This window comes from Mastigoproctus giganteus, chromosome 7 (assembly GCF_048544385.1).
Source record: "Mastigoproctus giganteus isolate SK-2022 chromosome 7, ASM4854438v1, whole genome shotgun sequence".
Classification (NCBI taxonomy): domain Eukaryota; kingdom Metazoa; phylum Arthropoda; class Arachnida; order Uropygi; family Thelyphonidae; genus Mastigoproctus; species Mastigoproctus giganteus.
In genome coordinates this window covers 9,432,061-9,454,470 of record NC_143581.1, presented here as the reverse complement: position 1 = coordinate 9,454,470, position 22,410 = coordinate 9,432,061, and the positions used below count along the sequence as shown (strand labels likewise).

Sequence of the window (22,410 nt, the reverse complement as noted above, 5' to 3'; positions counted from 1 at the left end):
GGTATTCCAATAAGTAAATGAACAATCTGTGTGAGGTCATTAGTAATTGCAAAAGCCTCAGCATCTCAACCAGCTGGGTTCATGTGACTAGAAAATGGAAGCCAGATGGAGTTATAAACATTAAAATCACCAAGGAAAATTACCTCACTGTTAGGAATGTTGGACGGGAGAAAATCAAGTTTCAAATAGAAATTAGAGTTCCAAGTGATTAGTGGAGTTTTGAGAACGATAGCGGTAACAGGTGAATTTGACAGAATGTGGTAGAGAGATTTTAAGCCAGAGAAGATCGAAAAGAGGAGATTCCAGATTATTAAGTCTCTGACAGGGAATATCAGAATGGACATATGCACAAGTGCCACCTTTGAAGCAAAAGGAATCATACAGTGAATAATTTGGACAACTGAAATGAGCACTGGTTTCTCTTTCCTGATTTCCAGTTTCAGTAAAATAGGTACCTAAATATTTGTATTCTGTTGTATTTGCTATTTTCATGTTGTTAATCACAATGTCTGGTTCAGTTTTACTGACTTTCTTAATTTTCAGATATTTTGTTTTTTCTTCATTTAGTTCAACGCTGTAGTCTTTGCCTTCCTCAATTAGCAAATGCAATAGGCTAAGTAAGTCGTTTTTGTTGCCAGCCAATAAAACCACATCATCGGCATATCTAAAATATGCCACTGATATTAATCCCTAAGTCTTGTTCTTCTATCTTCCTCATCACCGTTTCACTGGGGTTCGGAGAAAAGGAACACATCCTTGTCTAACTCTTCTCTTGATTTTTACCTACTGAGGTCTCTGAGTTTATCATTTATAATTTTTGGTTGATGTAGATCTTCTTGATAAGTCTGCATGTATTGTTGTCGAGGTCCAGTCTGTCTAGTATTTCAGAGTTTCTTATGTTTCACTTGGTCGAAAGCCTTTCGGAAATCAATAAAACAGATATAGATTTCTTTATTCTATTCCAGTGCTCTGTCAAAAAGTATTTTTAATTCAAGGATGGTATTTGTTGTTCCTGTTTTTCTTCTAAATACTTTTTGCTGGTCTCTCAGTGCATTATTAATTGTTTTTCAATTTCTTTATTAATGAATTGGTGGTTAAAAACCCTGCCAACCTTCGTATAATCTGCAACTTGGATATTAAGTCTGATATACCTTCATCAGTATCATTGATACATATTCAAAACGACAGTGGGCCCAACACTGAACCCTGGGAACTCCACTAATAACATTAGTCCAAGAAGAGCAGCATCCATTGATTACTACTTCTGTCTTCTCCCACTCAATCATCCTTTTATCCATTATAGCAACTTGCTACAATGGATAAAAGGATGATTGAGTGCTCCAATTTGTACAGTTGTCTTCCATGCACAACAGTATCAAAAGCTTTCCTGAAATCCAAGTGTATGATATCAAAATTATTTTTTGCATCCAGTTCCTTTGTAACCACATCATAGTATCCAATCAAATTTGTCAGACAAGACTTTCCCTTAACAAACCCATGCTGTCTGAATTATTACTGCAGTCTTGTGTAGATGATCCTGCAATGCTTCTTTAACCAGTGACGCTATTATTTTTCCCAGATCAGATGTAAAACTAACAGATGTGTATTTACTCATCACCATTTGATCCCCTTTGTGAATTGGGATACATTTACACATCTCCAGTCCATGGGGACTTCCCCTAAGTCCAAGAATGCTCTCATAATTATGGCTAATGGTTTGCTTACTTCCTTTGCTGCCTCTTTTAATATAACTGGATAGATCCCATCCACCCAGGGATCTTCTAGCACTTAACCATAAAGGATGGTTAAGTGCTAGAAGACAGAGGGTGGTAATCAATGGATGCTGCTCTTCTTGGACTAATGTTATTAGTGGAGTCCCACAGGGTTCGGTGTTAGGTCCACTGTTGTTTTGTATATTTATCAATGATATTGATGAAGGTATATCAGGCTTAATGTCGAAGTTTGCAGATGATACAAAGGTTGGCAGGGTTGTTAATGACAGTAATGGCAGTGTGCTACTGCAACAGGATCTAGATAATTTGGGCAGATGGGCTAAGAAGTGGCAACTGAAGTTTAACCTTGACAAATGCAAAGTACTACATATGGGTAGAAGTAACCCCAGAGAAAAGTACCAACTATGTGGTACTACACTTAAGGTGGTAGAAAATGAAAAAGACCTGGGAGTAATTGTGCAGGCAGATATGAAGTTTTCTGAGCAATGCAGACAGGCTGCCAGGGCAGGTCATGGGGTTTTGTCAATGATATATAGGAATTTTGCTAGCAGGGAAAAGGAGGTGATTATCCCTCTGTATAAGGCAATGGTCAGGCCACGGCTTGAGTACTGCGTACAGGTCTGGAGGCCTCATTTTAGGAAGGATGTAGATTTACTTGAGCGTGTACAGAGAAGGGCAACAAGATTGGTGAGGGGAATGAAGGGATCCTCTTACCAAGAGAGGCTTAAGTTCTGAAAATTGCAGTGGCTGGAGACTAGGCACCTGCGCGGTGATCTGATTGAGGTGTATAAGGCCTTGAATGGGTTGAGCACGCTGAATTCTGATGGGATCCTTCCACTTGTTCAGATTACGAATCTAAGGGGGCATAAATTCAAATTAAGAAAAGACAGATGTAGAATAGATGTGCGGAAATTTTCCTTTAGCCAGCGGGTGGTTAATTGCTGGAACAAACTTCCATCTGTCGTTGTGGAAGTTGATAGGTTGAATAAATTTAAGGAGGAACTGGACAGGCATTTGGAGGGAATGGTGTGATTTTTTTTTTTTTTTTTTTTTTTTTTGGCTGATGCTGCATAAGCTCATACATTTGCTTTCTTGCATCACATGCCACTACTACTACTACCCCAGGTGCCTTTCTTATGTTTAACTTCATCGATTTTTCCCCCACTTTGCTCTCAATTATTACAAAATCATTAAGCTCCCTGTTAATTCCTCATGTGAATGTAGATGCAATCTGCAACCATCCTTCCTCATTTTGAATTTATGTCCACTCGTGTGTAGTTTGAGCAATCGGAAGAATTTTACCAGGATTGAGCTTGCTTAATCCATTCAAAGCCTTAAACACCTCAATCAGATCTTTGCAGATGCCTAGCCTTCAGATTTTGCAGTTTTTAGAACTGAGAACTGAAGCCTTTCTTGGTAAGAGCACCTAATTGTTTCCTTCACTGATCTTGTTGCCTTTCCCTGTACTTGTTCCAGGAGCTCTACATCCTTCCTAAAATGACCTCATTTTAGGAAGACCATTGATATACAATGGTATAAAGTCCCTCCTTATCCCTGCTATCAAAATTCCTGTATATCATGAGTATTTTTTAGTAAGTTCTGAGTATTAAGCTGCTTAGTGTGAATATTGAGCTGCTGCACTAGTTAAAAAAAAAAAAAAAGTGGAATGTATTCCATTGCCATTTTTTATTGCACAATACATCAATAATGCATATAGTATAAAATTAAAGAACAGGAATAGGCTGATAGACAAAATATTCTCATTCTCATGGTCAGACCAAACACTGGTATTGTCCCAGTGGTTAGCACATTCAGCCAACTGTAAGGTTGCGAGTTGAAGCTTGTATACTACTATGAAAAATTCATGGTCAATTGTGACTGCGGCACTGAAAATTTGGCTGCCCTTAGTCAGTTCCTATTTCTTCTTTTTCCTGAGAGAGTGTTTTGCTCTCTTTTCTTCTTCTACTTTCTTTTCTCCTACTTTATCCTCCCTATTCCTTATTTATTATAACCGGGATTCCACTTGTTGGAATCCCACTAAGTGTAATTTAGATAGTTCCTGGAGCGCCTCCACGTGGCTAGGGACGGGAGTCGGGACGCAGGTAGCTTGCTCCCTGCCTCCCGGCTGCTAAGACTCCAGGGCCGGCAAACAACAACCATCACAACACACATATATACTTACACACACACTTGCCGGCTATAAATAACCTACAGATGCTACAGCGGTATATAGGGGTAACCCTGGAGGCCGCAATCAATACAAGAATACCTTGTCCCTTGCCCTTAGTCAGTCTGTGTATTCACAATGAATTTGTAACTCTCTTTTCTGTTCTTCTGTGGCAGAAGAGTTTACAAATTCATCATGAAGTGTTAAACTCTTAATTCTTTATTGCATTAAAAAAAAAAAAAAAATTCAAAGGAACATTCAAGAAGAAAATTTCAGCTGAAATGTTCTTTAATGTTTCTGGCAAATGAAAAAATTAATCGTAAAATTTGTACTAATGGAAATTTTTTTTAAAAAACTTTTATAATAAAATATAAGTTCATATTATAAAATTGTTAATTATAATATTTATTATGATATTTTTATATTAATTATAATATTTATATTTTTTCTTTATTTTATTAAGATACTTAATTTTATATTTATTTATAACATATTAACTTCATTGAATTTATATTGGATTTTGAATTAGAGAATGTCATTGGAGTCTGAGTAGATTATGTGCACATTATATTTAAATATTATTTTGTCGATGCTAAACATGTATTATTAGTTGGCCAATGTTGAATAAGAGCAAAACATCTGTAGCTGCCACTACAGCCATCTTGTACATTTTGCCTATAAATTGTGTGTTCCAAAGGCCCACTGGAAAAAAAACTGTATCACCATTGTCATGGACAACTTAGTTGCTGGGTGTGAAATCATAGAAAAAGATTTTCTAGATATTGAATTCTAATAGATCTTCTCATCGTCATCAACTGTGATAGAGGTACTATTCTGAACAATGAATAAATAAATAAATAAATCTTTATTGTGAAGTAGATTTACAGCACAATATCCCATCACGGCGACGAGCGCCAGGGGTTCACATATAGATAACATAAGTACAAATTCAAATGGCTACAAAATATAGCGAACACATACAAAAGGCTACAAAATACAGATTACAAATGCAAAAAGAAATACAAATACATCATAAAAACAAGGAGCTGAACACAAATAAAGAAAAACAAATACAAGTTGGCAGTGATTCAGGTTTCAAGAGCTTTGATAAACTTGTGTCTGTCCTTCTTTTTACTTATTATGGTGTCGATGTCGGCGTCCACACGGTTGAGGGCAGCGAGCATCTGCTTGGGCAGAAATCTTTCGGTGAGTACAAGCCTGTTGTGGTGAGCCACAAGTGCTGGTACCGACCTTAGGCTTGGCTGTGGAATCCTCCAAGAGCAAGCATTCCAAATATTTGGAGATGATATTTGGCCTGAGATGAGTTTGGCTGTGAAGACCAGCCTCTTTTCAACGATCAGGAACTTCAACCTCGGGATGTCGAGTGCTTGTGCCATCATGGTAGTTGTGGTAGCGGGAGGTAGCCGAAGCTTGTTATTCGCCCATTTCAGTAGCCAGTATTCAGCAGTGTACACCCGCTTAAGGTTTGTATGTGCAGCAGAGGCCCATATTTCTGCACCATAGAGAATGGCAGGGTAGACGGTGGAGGTGATGAACCTTTTAACAGTGGCAGGATGTCGGACGTGTAGCAGCTGCTGCTTTGAGATCCACCGTAGACGAGAAAATCTGGTACTGAGTTTGTCGATCTGGTGGACAAAGGACATCTTTTGGTCGAACAGAACGCCAAGGTCACAGTTTAATATGAAACATATTAAACTGTGTTCAGGTCATATTGGGATCTGTTAATTAAATAATTTGCTAATATAAGGGCATGACTATTGTTCTTATAAAGAACAATCATAAATTAAGTTAGTAATTGTAAATTGTTTTGTGTATACCTCTGTTTAAACTTATTTTAAACTTAAAAACTTATTTTTTTTAAAAGGTTCTTCAATATCTGTATCGAGGAATTGGCTCAAAGCAGTTACCTTTTTCTGGGGGATGCTTAGTGCATTTAGATTCTCATCCTGATCTTCTTTTGCCAAAGCATCTTAATCCAAAGAATATCAGGGATAAAAACTATGTGCTGAGGTGTGTATTTCTTAAAGAACATTAAGATTTTTTTGAATCATAAAACGTTAACAAATTTATATTAATGTTTGTTAATCATGAAAGATTAATTTAATTCAAGTAATTGTAATGATATGAAAAAAATTGCAGATAATGAGCATCTGATTTATTTTTGCTATTAAAATTTTTTTCAATATCTCTTTATCTCAGCAATATGTGACTGCTTCAAATATAGTAGAATTCTTTTCCTTTGAACTTCCATTACAATACTAAAATAAGTTGCAATAGTAACAGACATAAAATTGGAGGGATTGATCAAGAATTTTACAATTGGTTCCGATCTAGAAAACTGATAAAACTCTTTTGGGAATTGTATAGCATGGTACATCCATTCTTGCAACATGTCATTGCATGTGCACCATCCATAATAATTGCAATCTAATTGTATAATGGAATATTATCTTTAGCCTGTTTTGTCCTTTTAATGGGAGAATTTTAAGAAACTCTTCCTTGACAGAAAAAATACCATCTTTAGAACAACGGCTAATTGGAAAGGGTTGAATATAGCTGTCAACTCCTCCAGATACAATGAAAAGAAAATTTTTGTAAATTGCACTGCCAACTCTGACTCTGTATTGGCTTCATTAGCTGTAATTCTTCTTGTGACTGCCCTCACTGATAATTGGATGATTTCTTTTTTTATCTTCGAAACAATGACGATTATATCATCGAAATCTGTTATGCCCAGTGCAGTGGCATAGCCAGGTTTTTGTTAGCAGGTACATTCACAAAAAAGGTGCCAATTGCCTGATGATAAAAAGCACTACAATACTAGATTTTGGCATCAGGAGGTGCAATGTAAATGACCCTACCCTGGCTATGCCACTGGCCCAGTGGGTGTACTGTTACTAGTAGTACTACAAATCAGTTCTGATTCAATATTTTTACTATCAGCATTCCATTCACTATTTTCTTACATGTTTTCCTATTAAATATTGTCCTAATTATAGTAAGCCCTCTTTCTTCTTTACCATTTGAGATTTTGATGGTTGTTCCGGTAGCATATTGAGCACTGTGTGTCCTAAGTCCCTGACAAGCACAGTAGTAAAACTTGACTCCAACATTCCAGCCAGCATGAGTGTTGATTGCTTTGGTATACCATCCTGATAAGGTTTTAGCTTGTAACTTGTACAGTTTGATCAGCTTAGCCTTGTATTGGCAGCCCATCTTCATTTGTTCAGTAGCTAAATAACTGACCCTACTAATCCCCTAATCATCCTATCCTGTTTATAATTTATCAAACAATATCCTGCAGAGGTCATAATTTCACTATACAGGGCAATTGTAAGACCGCATTTTGAATACTCTGTCCAAGTATGGAGACCTTATCTGGAAAAAGATATTAAGCTTCTTGAAACGGTTCAAAGAAGGGCAGCTTGCATGGTGAGATCAGCAAAAGGACAACCGTATGATGATAGACTTTGATTATGTGGGCTATGGAGCTTGGAAACCAGTCACCTTAGAGGGGACTTGATTGAGATTTATAAGGCTTTGAGAGGGGTTAGTAAAATGAATGGTGGAATTTTCACTGTTACAAAGAATTCTAGAGCTAGGGACCATAAATTCAAATTACAAGTTAAGAGGTTTAGACTAGTTTGTGGGAAGTTTTAGTCAGTGAGTTGATTGCTGGAACAAATTGCCTTTTCAGGTAGACGAGGCTGACCATTTGAAGAAATTCAAAGGTCACCTGGATAGTTACCTGCATGAGGAGGAAAGCACGTAATTTGTATTTTCTTAATTACATTTTTTTTTTTTTTTGCCAGTGCAGCAAAAGCTTGTGGCTTCCTTGCACTACATGGCTAATACTAATAATGTGTTCGGCGCCTCCATAGCCAGGTGGGAAGGAGCAGCAGTGCGTAGCACACGCTTCTTGATTAGACTGGGGTTCGAGCCCGTCACCACCAAATACGGAGGATGCGGAAAGGTCAAGGGAATGACCACCGCATATTCCCGGAGCAATATGGCCTTAGTTGCTAATGCTCCTAAAAACCAAATAACAAACAACAACAACTAATAATGTGTTACCATGATGGAGTGAAAGAAGTGAAAAGTGAAAATGACTACTTAAAATTTTGATTTTTAAAATCTGGGAAAAGTGAGTTGTTAGCTGCCAATTTGTTTTACTATTTCACCATCTTCGAAAACTGTCTCTTAGCTAAAGAATGCAGAACTTAAATGAAGCAGTCTTGATTGTTGAACTGATTTTGAAAAAATGTTTTGCTGTTTAGTTAAATTACGAGATTGGGCCAAGATTGACCTGGAGTTTTTAACAAAAAACATATGCATTCTCAAATTACCAAATTTATTACTTTTTTTTTTTTTTTTTGAGATATTGTTTCTCTCTCTACTGGCACATTTTTACCATTGCCATGGGCAAGGCAGTGATATGAGCAGCATAGAAACAAGTAGACTGATTGTATAGCAAATTCAGGGCATTGTATCAGTATTTAGCAAATAATGCAAGAAAGCAAGCTTATACAGCATCAACTAAAAAAAAAACCTTCCCATCATGCCTATCCATCTCCAATAGTTTATCCAGTTTGCCTATCCATCTCCAATAGTTTATCCATCTCCAATAGTTTATCCATGAATTTATTTAAGCTATCTACTTCTGCAATGACAGACAGACAAGTTTTTTTTCTAACAGTCCACCATCCACTGACTAAAGGCAAACTTCTGCATATTTATTCTGCAACGATCTTTCCTCAATTTGAATTTATGACACCTCATGTGCATAGTCTGAGCAAGGGGAAGAATCCCATCAGCACTGAGCTTGCTCAGTACATTCAAAGCCTTAAACACCTCAATCAGATTGCGTCGCAGGTGCCTAGTCTCTAGACACTGCAATTTGCAGACGTAAATATGACAAGCATAACATAGAAATGCACTTCATTTAATAGCGATTCAAAAAAAATTTATGATGAACTTTGGCAACATTTCTTCATCAAAAGATGCCTTCAGCACTTTGAAAAATTAAATTTTGAAGCTTTTTATATGTTACTACTTCTAAAGAATAAAATTCTCCCTGTTTGTCAATGTGTACTACCCAGTTTGCAAATTATGGCACAATTTATCTCTAAAGTGCCTAAGTTTATTGCATTATGCAAAGAAATGCAAATGTTATGAAGTTGTATTTGGTAGATGTATTTTCAGATTGAAAATAAAATTTTGTAAACAGTGATGATAAAAATGTTGGCTAAACTATTAGATTTAAAATTTCAGGAAACTGGGACAATAAGCATCTTGAAAAAAAATTTCAGGACACCAGGACAAAACAGCAGTAAACTGGGATGTTTGGTCACTCTAAGCTAACTGCAATATATATGAAAATAAGATTTACCTATTTTTCTTTTCCACTTTTTTTAATATGAATGCACAAAGAATTTTTGAACAGTTTGATTGACGATGATCAAAATCTTGAGAAGTAGATTTTATTAAAGTCTGCATTTGATTCTTGCATAATATTACTACCCGCTTTCTTGCATTATTACTTACTATTATTATTACTACCCGCTGCTTACTCTAATCAACGTTAGTTACTGAGTTAGCATTGTTAGTGCTGTATAGGAAGTGACATCATTTGCGTCATTTAAAATCTAATAGCCACCTAATAGGAAGTGAAGCCAATTGCACCATTTCCATAAAAAATTCCATTAACAATCAATTGCGTAATTTTCGTAACAAAATTTCATTACCAATTGGTTTTACTCTATTGCTGCCATAGATGTTTTCATATCAAAAGCATGCCAATTTCATTTTGCTAATTTTTTTTTTTTTTAAACAAAAACTTAATTCACTTTTAAAGTGATAGAATTGGGGGAGAGGGTTGACTCCCCCCCAGTTACTCTGCAGGATGAGTATCTCCCTTCACCTAAACTCAACTAATTACAGCCCTAACTGAAGAGCATTTAAGAATTCCTCCAGTTTCTGGCAGGATTCAAACCTAGGCCTTTCTAAAATACAAATAACAAAACCATTGTACTAAGATTTAGATGATTTATAGAGCTTCTTAATGTACTGTTGTATAATCGACTTAATAATGTAAATAGCAATAAGAGCTTAATAGACGGTACTGGCCTCAATTTATCTGTTTTGTTACATGGAGTTGAAGTGGAAATGAAGTTTAAAATAAGTTAAATTGAATAAATACGGAATTGTTAAAGCCTGTAATTAAAATTTGCTCAAGGAAGTAGAGGTGCACTACCTGGTTCATTTAAAATATATATATATATATTAACATGAAACAAGTGAAGCCAATAGTCACAGCGAGCGACTTTCGTGTTAAATGTTTTCAGTTGGCAATGATAGGAGAAAAAAGAAATCGCGAATTTAAAGAATTCCTATGTTCCCATAATGCATTTTGAGGCATGTGGGAATCTTATGTGTGCAAGATTCCAGACCAGAGTCTTCATATTTCATTCTTGCAAAAATGTCTTACCCACAAAATAATTCCTAAATTTGGCTGTATCTTTACCAAGAATACTTGTAAAAGATACCCTCACATCAATCTACATCGTTCGAGAAGAATTACATAAACGATTTCGTAAAAAATGCCATTTTTTACATCAAATACACCACCTCAGATTTAGACTTCAAAAAGATATGTCACCCCAAACATGGTCAGAGTTCGTTAACTTTAACAGCACACGCATTAATGCAGCACTCAATGACGTGGAACAAAGACATTTAAAAAAAGTGGAACGCACTCACACAAAAAAATTCAACCCCCCCACAAACTACCACTGTTAATATTTCATCACAATCATTCTCTGCTGCTGAATTATCAGGGTTAGAATATGGGTTTAACTTTGCAACAAACGATCATCATTATCCCATTAAAGACTGCATCATTGAATTACAAACCAAATTGGAAAATCACCCAGACAAATGCCGAATTATTCATGAAACCAACACTGTTATTAATTCACAATTGGTATCTCAACCCAATATGACCAAACAACAATTATCAAACATACATAAATTAAGGAAAAATCCAAACATTATCATACAAAAAGCCAACAAAGGAGATACTATCATAATTTTAGATAAAAGCCCCTATATCAATAAGATGCAACAAATTCTCTAAACTTGATGGTATTTTGAGAAGATTAAGATCTGATAAAGAAATCAACCTGCACACACTACAACAAATTGGCATATGCAGAACATCCTTCCACACATGTTCAGCATTACTAAATTACACAAACCTGGCCACCCCCTACGGTCAGTATTTTCTTTCAGCAAATCTGCCTTTGCCAACCTATCCACCTTTTTGGTTAAAATCATATCACCCCTTATGAGGTTCTCAAAATTTAGAGTCAGCAACACCAATCAAGCTTTCGAATACATAAACTCTGCCATAATTTCTAGAGAAGACATCTTAGCCTCCTTTGACGTAGTTTCCTTATACACTAACGTACACTTACTCTTTACATTACAAGCCTTACGTGAACTCCTAATGACAGATAATACTTTAGCTAATCACACTTCTCTTAATATCAACAGCATTTTAGAACTTGCCTCAATATTACTTGAAGCTAGACACTTCTGTTTTCAAAACCAAATATTTGATCCCTCCATGGAATTAGGAATTTCAGCCCCCTTATCAGAAATCTACTTAGCCACGATAAAAAATCAAGTACTCAAACCTTTCCCTTCCAGTATTAAACTCTACATGCGGTATGCGGATGACATATTATTAATAGGAAACAGAGCCACCATTGATAATCTCTTTATTAAATTCAATACAATACATGAAAGATTAAAATACACCCTTGAAATAGAAACTGACAATAAAATAAAACTTCAGTCTGGAATCTTACGCACATAAAATTCCCACATCTCGAAATGCATTATGGGAACATAGGAATTCTTTAAACATGCAATCTCTTTTTTCTCCTATCATTGCCGACCGAAGACATTTAACACGAAAGTTGCTCGTTGTGCACTTCTACTTCCTTGAGCAAATTTTAATTACAGGCTTTAACAATTCCATATTTATTCAATTTAACTTATTTTAAACTTCATTTCCACTTCAACCCCATGTAACTAAGCAGATCAATTGAGGTGAGTACTGTCTATTAAGCTCTTATTGCTATTTACATTATTAAACCACTGTACTATTATGGATGATAAAGCTCTACTAATTAAAATGTCATATACACCTGATATTCTATAAGCTTATTCAAAGCACGATACTAGAAGTAATTAAGTCTTAATCATTCATATTTTTTTTTTAGTGCTGTAAGTATAGAGAACTGGATATTACCTGCTGTCTTTGCTGGCCATTTCACAAATATTATCTGGATAAAACCTCCATGGGCACAACAGATTGCTGAAGGAATTCATTCTTTTTTGATTGGCTGCCATAAAGAAACAGGAGAGATCAAGTAAGGGTTTTCCACATTTCAGATTACAGATATATAAAGGGTAGAATAGAATATACAGGTTGTCCCAGAAAAAAATATAATTTTTTACTCATTTAGCACTGAATTTCCATCATTTTCATTGTTAGTATATATTAATGCATGTGTAGAAAATGAAAGGTAGCAAATTTCCCTCTGCCATCCCAAAATATACTTCTTGCAACATCAACAGTTTATGATTATCAATGTTCTATTTGACGCTTCGGGTTGAATTTCAGACCATATGTCAATTCAGACAGGGATAAATTTTAACCGCAGAAAATTGCAAATATAATAAACATTTCCTGAATAGCTTCTTTCCATAATCTATACCCAACTGTACCATATCCTATGTGAAGGAGGGGGGGGGAAGAGTGCTTATGAAGAAATGTTCCATTCATCTTCCATTCAGATTGATTTTTTGCATCAAAACATCATTAAATTCATAGGTAGCATAAGTAAATAAATATTTGAGAATGATAATGGTTCATCTCATGAAGTTGCAGTGTTTGTACCATTTTTGATGTGTAAACATCTTTGGCAGCACTTACTAAATTTTGGACGGTAGTAAAATCAATTTGTCACAATTTATCAAATTGTACTCAGAGCTGGTTTATGCCTACTCTGAGCATATCCAAGATCATTACGTGGTGCTGAGCCAAGGGACCCTTTGACTGCATCCAATAATTTTTATTTAAAGTCAATTATGATTTGCATTACTCTTATCTCAAATGGCATTAGCAGATATATTGTAAAACCAAGATTTAGATGAACAGAAAAATTAAATCAGAATAACAGATTTGATTCCTAAGACTTGTTTTCATTTCATCACTAATATCAATCTCTTAGGAATGAAATATGTTATTCTGCTGTCTTTTGTCTGCATTTTGGTTTTCCAATATGTCAATGCAGGTAACAATTTTTTGTTATCACATGCCTAGGCTTTATGGGTGGATCGGTGCACCAAGTCCCCCTCCTATTTCTAATTTTTATAAATGATATTGACTGTATCCGTGGAATGCTATCAAAGTTTGCCAATGATTTTGATTTTAAGGTGGGAAGGGTAGTTAGCAATTCAAACCAGGCCATACTGCTGCAAAAAGACTTTGATTGGTTTCAAATATGGTCTGAAAAATGGTAACTAAAAGTTTAATGCTTCTAAATATAAGGTTATGCATCTGTAAAACAAATTTTGGAGTCACATATAAGCTATAGGGAAGGGGAACTAAAAGTGGTTTAAGACAAACAAGACTAAGTGTTAATTACTCAATCCGACATGAACTCTTCCATGCAGTGTAAACAGGCAGCTAGGAAGACACATGGTGTCCTGTCTTTGATTATAGAACCTTTGCTGCTTGGAAAAGGGACATCATTTTCCCTCTATAGAAGACTATGGTTAGACTGTATTTGGAATGTTGAATTGATGTCTGAAGGTTACACCTTAGAGAGAGAGCGAGAACTTCCAAAGAGATTCAAAGAAGAGCAACCAGATTAGTGATGACCACAAAATGATGCACATATAAGAACTGCTTACAAGGTGTGAACTGCAATGTTTGACAACTAGTCATTTAAGGGAAGATCTGATTTAATTGTATAAGGCACTGAAAGTGTTGAATAAAATGAATGCGAAAGGTCTGGTCTCCCTTGTGAAGAAAAGAACCAGGGAGGACAAATATAAAATCTCAAGGTACAAAAGAAGATGGGATCTCGTATAACTCGCCTATGGACAGTGGCTTGTTGTACACTGGAATATGTTTCCTTTCAACATAGCACAGGTAATGAGTCTAGCTAAGTTGAAAGCAGAATTGGGTGGTTACTTTGTATGAATGGGAACAGTATGAATTTTATTTTATTATTATTATTTATTATTATCATAATTTTTTGTTCTTTATAGGATTTTATTATTATTCTTTATAATTATATTTATTTTTTATTTTTTTATGTATTTATTTTATTATTATTTATTTTTTTAGCTGATCAAGAAAAAGTCTACTTCCTTGCATTATTTTGCCTTACCAAGGCCATTTGAGATAAGCATAATGCATACATTTATATAAGTCAGAGACTTATATAAAATCCAGTTTACATCTCTGCTTATAATAAAACTCATAGTAGTTGCAAATAAGTTTACTGACATCGTAATTGACATTTTAAGGTATATTATTACATAGGATTTATGTTTTTTGTAATAATGAACTCAGACTTCCAAGATGAACTTAGGCCCAAAAAAAATAGGATACTTGTCCAGGATCAGTAATTTGTGGGACTTGTAAATTAGTGTTTAATTGATCATTACATTATGTGAAAAGTTCCTTGACATTCCCTTGAAGGTTATTCTGTATGAATATTTTGTCTACTGTCTGCAGCCTTTTAAATTTGCCCCTGAACTTTTCTCTATATTACAATATGGTAAACTTTACCTTTATTTCTCATTAAGAGCATGTGGGTACATACATTTTGGCCAGAGTATTCCTATCTATTCTTGATGCTGACAAAGAACAAGATTATTAACAAAAAGTCACCTTGTGCATCAGGAATAAGCATACTGAAATAAATCCTGCCACTGCTGATGAAATGTAAGAAATAAAACTATTAAAATACACTGAAAAATAAAGTGCAGTATAATGTAAATTTTTATTAAATAAAAGCTATAATATAGATAAAATAAAATTGACAAGAATATACAGGTAAAAACTAAAAGTGATAAGAATGTACAGATGTATAATAGAAGTGATAAAGACATAAATAGACAAAGAAGCTTTCAAAGTGCACTTTGCTCATTTATCAACTTTAGTGAAAAGTAGCAAGTCTTACCATCATTTTATTGCAGAAAACATAAATATGCTGAATTAACAAATTTTATAAAATATTATTTCTTACATTTCATTGGTGGTTGCTTTATTAAGTTTGTTTCAGTGAAGAATAACTAGTTCTCATCATGATCTTGAGATTGTGCACAAGAGTTGGTTTTTGATGTATGCTACTTCTGGCTGGTGTCTCTAATTTTGTGGAATAGTATTTGTAGGAGAGAGACAAGTTAAGGGGAAATATCCATATCAACCGAAGCCAATTGACAAGCCTCATAGAAATTGGTGACTGGCTTTGGTCGACAGAAATACATTTCATCTTTTCAGTTTGTTTGAGTTGTTTCCTGATTATCAGGTTAATCATATTTAAGATGTGCCGTCTTCAGAATTTTTCTTTATTGGTCACATCAAGGCATTCATGGTCATCTTGTTGATTTTGCTGGCCATGACAGAAATGTAAGTGTTTGGGATTTTTGTAGGGCTTGATGAAGTGGTCACTGTGGGTTTCCTAAACTTTCTTTTGTGTTATTTTTCTTCTTAGCTGGTGTCTGCATTAGCACATTAGGTTGGCGCAGCAGTGTGGAGTTTCCTTGTGTGATTTCAGATAGTTATGCTAATACAGTGGACCCCTGCTTTATGACTGGTTCGCTGTACGATCAAATCACTTTGCAATGGACTCTCCATAATAAAATACCGTTCAATATGTGATATGTAGTAAGCACTGGTCATTGTGATCACTTTTGTGAATTGAAATTCAAGTCTATTAAACACTGATTCTAATAAGAAAAACTAGGAGGAATAGTATGCACAGGCTATAATAAAATTGACAAGAATATACAATAAAGATATAAAGCACAAATTTACACTTCACTGCCTTACCAATTAACAAAATTAAATGATACGTGAAAATCTGAGAATATTTTCCACATTTATTTTTATGCACATATCTTAATTAATACATATTGTAATATGTACAGTACATATTAATTGATATTTTTGTTCAATAACTTTTTTTTTGGTTATAAAATTTAAAACAGCAAAATAGATAAGCGATTAATAACAAAGAACACATCATGCACAAATTTTAACTAACATAATATGTGCAAGTGAGATACAGAGTAACAGTTTACAAAGCTTAAAAAATAGGAATGAAGTGAAGATTCTGAAAATTTGTTTTTTATATGATTGACGATTTCAGTGAAAAGGAAACACATTTCACCATCATAACATAAAAACTCAGAATTTCAGCTATTGGTATTATCCCAAATGCAATAAGATCAAATTTACCGCCCGTTTGTGGCTGACCGGGCTAGCCGAGTGGGTAAAGTACCTGCCCGGCAACCCAAAGGTCGCGGGTTCGATTCCCGCCTCGGGCTTGGATCAAAGTACTGCAAAAACCTTGGGAGGTGCAATATGGCCACAGAAGCCGATGCGCCAACAACTACCAAATCAAAAAAAAAAAAAAAAAAAAAAATCACCGCCCATTTGTACAGATTGCACTTTCAGAAAAACCCAATAAACCAGAGACTGCAAATTGTTTTTGTTTTATGGTAATGACCTCCAGAAATATGCTTTAGAAAAATAACAAGTCGTTCAAAATTGATTCGTATAATCAAACATATGATAATGATGAAAGGGCATGGTTTGAATTGGTTTTTTGAAATTTGATTCTATAAAAAGCAGGTGATTCTACTAATCAGTAATCATGTTAACTGGTGCATGCTTATTAAACTTTAAAGTTGTCTACAATCCATAATTACTACTACTCTCATTTAAATAAAATGATATTTTGGTACTGCATACAGGTCTGGAGGCCTCATTTTAGCAAGGATGTAGAATTTCTTGAGCGAGTACACAGAAGGGCAAAAAGATTGGTGAGGGGAACGAAGGGTTCCTCATACCAAGAAAGGCTTAAGTTCTGCAAGGTGCAGAGTCGGGAGACAAGGCACCTGCAAGGTGACCTGATTGAGGTGTATAAGGCCTTGAATGGTTTGAGCAAGCTCAACGCTGATGGAATTCTTGCTCATATTCTGCACCTGAGAGGGCAAAATTCAAATTGATGAAAGACAGACAGATGTGCAGAAATTTGCCTATAGCCATTGGGTAGTTGATTGTTGGAACAAATTTCCATCTGTTGTTGTGGAAGTTGATAGCTTAAATAAATTCAAAGAGGAACTGGACAAACGTTTAGAGGGACTGGATGCTTGAAATGGGTTTTTTTTTTGGTTGATGCTGTATAAGCTTGCTTTCTTGCATCACATGCCTCCTCTGCTGCTACTACTACTACAACATTTTGGGGGAGAATAAGTAAAAATGTGGCATCATCAGCATTTATTATCTTTTTTATTTTTAAAATTTATATCATGTTTTAATGTTTATTCCAGTGTATAAGATGCATCACAATTTTATGGCAACTTTTCTTCAGATAAAAAGCGAGTTGGTATAACACTAGAAAATATGGTATTCAGTATTCTACATAAAACTAATATAATGTCCATTATAAAATTCACCTTTTAGAGTTAGCTTAGTTATATAGCAAAAAATTTCAACTGCTGAGGTCTTGGAACAAATTACCAAAAAACAATGTGTTATTGGGTTCATATTACAATATTTTAATGATACGATGGTGTCTCTGGAATAGATTAATATCATAAAGCGGGGTCCACTGTATTATTCTTGGGATACTGTCCCACTGTGCTTGCCTCAGTGAGCACATGCCCTTTCTTATTAGTTTTGATATTTTTTATTTTTAAATTTTTATTTATTTATTATTTTTTTTCCATTAAGGTAGTTTGAGTTGAATTTTTTGTATTTGTGCAGCTAGCAGTTCACACACCTTTCCTCTTCAGTATTATTTGTTATGGTGTGGCAATTCTTGTACGTGTTACGATAATATTTAATTTTGTACATAATTAAATTCTTGTATCAAAACTCTGCAGTAGAAGTCATAGAAAATGGAAATGCAGGCTGATTCACAACATGATAATGTCAACAGGAATCAAACAAGGTTGTGCATTTTCCCCTTTACTGTTTAATATAATATTTGATTGCATAATAAGAAAATAAAATAGAAAATTGGGAGCTTTTTTATATATGCTGGTGTCATTGTGCTTATCACACAATCAGTGGAAGATATGCAAACAAAACATAGCAAAATAAAAGAAAATATACAAAAAGTGGGTCTTCAAATAAATAAAAGAATAAAAAATAATATAAATGGTTCTAGTGGGTATATGTAGATATAGAACGTGTAAAAGATTTTGATTTATAGATTTAGGCAGTAATATACATAAAGTATAATAGAAGAAAAGGAATGGCATCTGGTATTTTTAGTAGATTAAACAATATGGAAAACATAGCAAATACATCTAAAAACAAAAATAAAATTCTTTAATATTTTAGTTAGAACAACACACATATGACAGAAGCACGACCAGTGAGCAGAACGAGAGAGAGAGAGAGACCAGATTTGACTGGTGGGAGAATATAAATTTAAGAAAAATAATGGGAGAGAAAAAAAAATTATAAAGAAATGACAGAGAATTGGACAGCCGACCGGGCTAGCCGAGTGGGTAAAGTACCTACCTGGCAACCCAAAGGTCGCGGGTTCGATTCCCGCCTCGGGCTTGGATCAAAGTACTGCAAAAACCTTGGGAGGTGCAATATGGCCACAGAAGCCGATGCGCCAACAACTACCAAAAAAAAAAAAAAAAAAAAAAAAAAAAGAATTGGACAACAATACATCTTACACTTACTAAAACAGAAAAGGTGGAAATGGTTGCAACACATCTTAAGACATAAGGATAATAATGTACAAATAGCAGCAAACTGGAGAGCAAAGGCAAAGCAATGATAAAACAGAGAATAATTTAAAAGGAAGATAAAGAGGAGAGCAACTGGAAGAACTAACAACCAAACAGAGATGGAAGCAGCTTATCAAGGCCCTATGGCACAATGGAGTATAAGTAAATAAGAATATTGAATAGATTCAAAATATGTGTGATGGCAGTGAATTTAGAATGGATCAGAAAAATATGGGATTAAAAGAGTTTGAATCTAGGGCATGACTGTAACTCAATATAATTATAATAAATACTAGGGTCTTTGCCCCCTGCTCGCTGCTCTTGCTTCTTTTGATAAAATAACATAAAATACTTACAGAAACTTTTGACACTGTGTTCCTCAGCTATTAATACATAAATATGTTACATATGGAAATCAAGAATGGTACCTTGTGGTCATGCTAGATAAACAAAGTGCATGCACAAGATTTATAGCATAATCATTCTAAAACAGGAGCTTGTTTTACCATAGTAAAAGCTTCTACATGTGGTAGATGACTTTCATCAACCGGTGAAATACCACTTTGCTTATTGGAGGCTTGAAGTGGTGAAACCCATGTTTAGTCTCTAGAGCAAAGTTTCCGGCACCCCCTTCCCCCCATACTTCTCCTTCAACCCATGCACGGTACTAAGTACTATAGGTTTTGATACCTTTCATGTTTGGGGTTTTCATATAAAAAAAAAAAAAAAACATTACTACATAACCTGCATCCCTCTTCCCCCATTTGCTGAATAAATATCACTAGGAGGAAAATTATTTTAATGTATAGAAAAATATGTATTTCATAATATCACCAGCATTGTTGAAATTAGCAGTTTCTGTGAAGCAGTGTGCAGAAATTCCTTAGGTAGAATTCAGGTTTTCTTTTCTAAACACCATATTATACAGGACATGGACAAAATAATGGAAATGCCTTTGATAATAGTTACAGATATGGACTAATGTGGTGTTGGGCTGCCTTTTGCTTTTAAAACAGCTTGTATTCTATGTGGAATAGATTCAAATGTTGAACTGGCTTAAAAGAAATACCAAATATGCTCACAGTGACTTAATAATTGGACTGAATAATTAATAAACTTAATAACTGGATCACAGTGACTCAATGACCTAATAACCTCAAATCAAGATTGGACTGAGACTGGAGATGATGCTCCAATACACGCTTCTAGCTGTGTATGTGTTGGAGCATTATCTTGAAACTTACATTGTTTGTAGGAAACAATATTTGCATTTTGAGATGAACCTGGTCACTCAGAATATCAAGGTAGGCAGTGACAGCAATTTGCCTGTTCAGGATGATGATAGGACCTAAAGAATACCAAGATATTTCTGCCCACACCATTATTGATCCTCCTCCATGTTTGATGGTTTGCACAAGACTGCCAGAATGATGTGCTTCCTTTTGGCATTTGAGTGATGATTTGACTGAAAGTGTGTTTCTAATCATCAAGTGACCAGTTTTTGTGCTCTTTACATTCTCTTTCTAGCATTATCATCAGTAATGAGTGGATATTGGCAATAAGCAGCTCTGCCATAAATTTTAGCTTTATGAAATTCTTTCTTGCTTTATGAAATAAACTCTTTGCTATAAACTGGAGAGCTGAGACCCACATTAAGTTCTGCAGTTATTTTTCAGGTTGTAGTTTTATATTTTGGCTACAATCCTTTTCAGTGTCTGGTAGTCTTTCAATCAGCTTCAATTTCCTGTCACAGTTCCCCCATCCGATTTTGTTTTCCCGTACTTGGTGAATGCGGACATCATTTTCGACCCAGTTGCCCTGGATACATTAAACAAATGAGCAGCTTTAGTTGCTCATTTTTGAAAATTGCTCATTGCAAATTCAGTCTGGGACTGTTCCTCTCAAACTGTTGAGCAACATGTGGGCTTTCAGTGCCCAAAATTCTGCAGTTGTCCTCTTGATTAGATTGCCCCTGTTAATGTGCACCAACAATTTGACATCTTTGGAATGCGATACATGAATAAATAGTATATGATGAAAATGACTGGTTGGTCATTTTCATCGTGTACTGTTTTATATCACCTCTAAATAAACAGTTTTTATCTTTATCATCTTTTCTTCACGGTACTACCTGCAAAAGATCACTGCATGTTCATAAATATGTCATACAGCCATTACAAAAACTATTACTTTTGTAGTCGGTGTTTCTATTATTTAGTCCATCCCCTGTAGATTGTGCATATATTATTTGCCAGATTACCAACCAGCCTAAAAAGACAGATATGCCCGATAAAGAGAAGTGGTTTATTTTATTTGAAAGAATAATAGGCTTTCACATATGCTCCATTTGTGTCCCAAAGAACACCAAAACAATATTCAATTTCATGCCAACTATTGTCCAATGTTTGTGTTACAGAAGCATGTACTACTAGTTCATTTATGCTTTGAAATTTAGTACAATACACTTGTTCTTTAATATAACTTCAAAATTAGAAATCCAGAGGATGTATATCTAGGGAGTGAGGAAGCCAAGAAATGACATTCTCATCCAGTCCTTCAACCTGGAAATTTTCTAATTTCCTAGTTTTGATGTGAAGAAGCACAGTCCTGAAAAAATAACATTTGGTTCCTTGTGTTACATCTGAATCATATCCATATAATTTTCATATCCATATAATTTTCATTGTTGACTCATGAAAGTTTTTGCAGAAGAAAGGGCCAATCAGCCTGCAGCGAGAAATTGCACATTACAAGTCAAATTCAGTCTGACTCTTCCTCTAAAACCATCGAGCAACATGTGGGCTTTCAGAGCCAGTAATTTTTCAGATGTGCTTTTTAATTAGATTGAATGAAAGTTGACTCATCACTAAAAGTAATGCTGTCCAAGTAATGATTATTTTAAATCCATCTGAGTGTTTCAGCAGAAGTTTTCAGTGAGTCAAGTGCAGTTGGTTGTCCAGTTTTAGCACTTCTACAGTCTTAATTTTATGTGTATACAGAGAGCTTGGAAATTTCCTATACAGGTGATTGTGCCAAAAGAAGTTCTCTGCTGGAATAATAAACTAATTTGTCTCTGCTGAGTGGGAAGGCTTACAAACCCTATCAACTGTCCAAGCCTCATAGAATACCTGCCCATCTTTCTTTTGGTGCAGAACACACACAGTTTCTTCAAACTATTTCAACTACCACTGGAGAGACTGTGTTCTTGGTGCCTTTTTCTCCATATTTCAGTCTTTGCATTTTAATAACAGATTTGAACTCCCAGTACCATAACACATACTTCTTTTCTTCCTGTTGTAATGATACCATTTTGAGATTTAGCTTTTGAAGTGCCATTAATGTTTTTGAGTTTCTGTTTCTCTTTCCTATTAATACTTTTCTCTTTTGTGGCTTTAATGTGGTGAATAACATATGCCCACCCTGTAC

The 22,410-nt window shown here is 35.0% G+C and overlaps 1 protein-coding gene across 1 annotated transcript in view; it reads left to right on the top strand.

Moving 5' to 3' along the window:
* The window catches only part of MESR6 (misexpression suppressor of ras 6), a 290,407-nt gene that overhangs the window by 4,267 nt on the left and 263,730 nt on the right, over nt 1-22,410 (top strand). Inside the window, exons 2-3 of the mRNA XM_090377780.1 lie at nt 5,786-5,931; nt 12,210-12,359. Of these exons, the coding sequence (XP_090233906.1) occupies nt 5,786-5,931; nt 12,210-12,359 (296 nt within the window). The remainder of the gene's footprint in view (nt 1-5,785; nt 5,932-12,209; nt 12,360-22,410) is intronic.